This window comes from Amaranthus tricolor, chromosome 16 (assembly GCF_026212465.1).
Source record: "Amaranthus tricolor cultivar Red isolate AtriRed21 chromosome 16, ASM2621246v1, whole genome shotgun sequence".
Lineage (NCBI taxonomy): Eukaryota > Viridiplantae > Streptophyta > Magnoliopsida > Caryophyllales > Amaranthaceae > Amaranthus > Amaranthus tricolor.
Window position 1 is genome coordinate 7,220,159 of NC_080062.1, and position 1,626 is coordinate 7,221,784.

Sequence of the window (1,626 nt, forward strand, 5' to 3'; positions counted from 1 at the left end):
AAAACCGATATCGATCCGAACACCGAATTACTTTAAAAATTCGGTCCAAACCAAATTATATTTAAAATATCTCCAAACCAAATTGCTTATTTGACTTGGTTCGGTTCGGTGTTCGGTTTTTCACCAAATTAGTTACACCCCTAATGCTGCTGCAGCGCTGCTGGCATGCGTGGAACGTGTGGTCGTTCCACATGGAGCGATTGATCGCTCAACTTTCTGCCTCCGAAGCTAATGTCGATCAATCATTGCCATTTTGGAAATAACATAACTTCTTCGTTAGAACTCTGAATTCAACGTGTGACCAGTCAATTCGAAGCTTATGAATTCAATTTTTGCATTCTTCCAAGAGATCCACCAATTTCTTGATGTTTCAAACTCCATGAGCCATTTAGTGGATCCTTTCTTTAAATGATGATTCTTCTTTGCTTGAGTTGGACTCCTTTTTCACCTCTTGTCCTCATTTCTTTCTTGTCTTTGACCCATTCTTCCTCAAGACCTCTGCAGGATTAGGGAGCATTGTCCTAACACGCCTTTGCTCGAAAAAAGGTGAAAAACCTACAAAAACACGAATAAACACATGCTTCCCTCGAAAAGGGATGTAAACCCATGAAAAAGGAATGAAATGTAACAAAAACCGCATAGAAACATAACAAAATATCACACATAAAAGGAATCAAAATTGGGTTAATCAATTACCCATACAATAGTTGATTTTAATTTTACCATAAGATTATGTATCATTGTTGTAATAAGTTCACATGACAAAGCTCCATGTTAGATGGGTTTAATAGAAAGTTTTACAAAGCTTCCTGGTCCATTGTGGGTGACAATGTGGTTAGAGCTATTCATGAGTTTTTTTTTACTAATGGTAAGCTGCTTAAGGCTTGGAACATCAGTGCAGTTACTCTGATTCCTAAAATTGCTTGTCCTTCTCATCCAGGTGACTTGTGCCCTATCTCCTGCTATCATGTGCTTTTTAAGTGTATTTCTAAGCTTATTTGTTCTAGACTTAAGCTTGTTTTGGGCTCTATTGTTAATCAAGCTCAGGGGGCTTTTGTAGCCAAAAGAAGCATTGGTGCATAATGTCCTTCTACGCCAAGATATTTTGAAGCATTACTTTAGGAAACATTATTTACTTAGCGCTCTTTTGAAGATTGATCTTCGTAAAGCATATGATACAATGGATTGAAAATTTATTAAAGACATGCTGGTGGCTCTCAGATTCCCTTCTCACTATATTAAGATTGTTATGGCTTGTACTCTTCTACTAACTATTCTTTGCTGATTAATGGTAGCCCGTTGGAAGCTTTTGATGCTCAAAGGGGTCTTCGACAGGGGGACCCCATGTCTCCGCTGTTGTTTGTTTTAGGCATGGAATATTTGTCACGAATTCTCACTCATGCGAGTCTAACTGGTCCTTTCTCTTATCACCCTAGGCACAAATCTACAAAATTGACGCATTTGTGTTTTACAGACGAACTTATGCTTTTTTGTAGAGCTAATGCAATATCATTATCAGTGATGGCAAAATGCACTAAGAGGTTCTCTCAATCTTCTGGGCTTATTGCCAATACTTTCAAATTCACTATCTACAATGCTGGGGTGAGTCAGGAGATGAAGCTTTAA

At 38.1% G+C, this 1,626-nt stretch overlaps 1 protein-coding gene across 1 annotated transcript; it reads left to right on the forward strand.

The window, feature by feature from the left end:
• Positions 1-771: 771 nt before the first annotated feature.
• On the forward strand, positions 772-1,626 carry LOC130802482 (uncharacterized). The gene is made up of 2 exons (XM_057666502.1): positions 772-1,075; positions 1,244-1,626. Exons 1-2 carry the CDS (start codon positions 772-774, stop codon positions 1,624-1,626), a joined length of 687 nt encoding a protein of 228 aa, XP_057522485.1.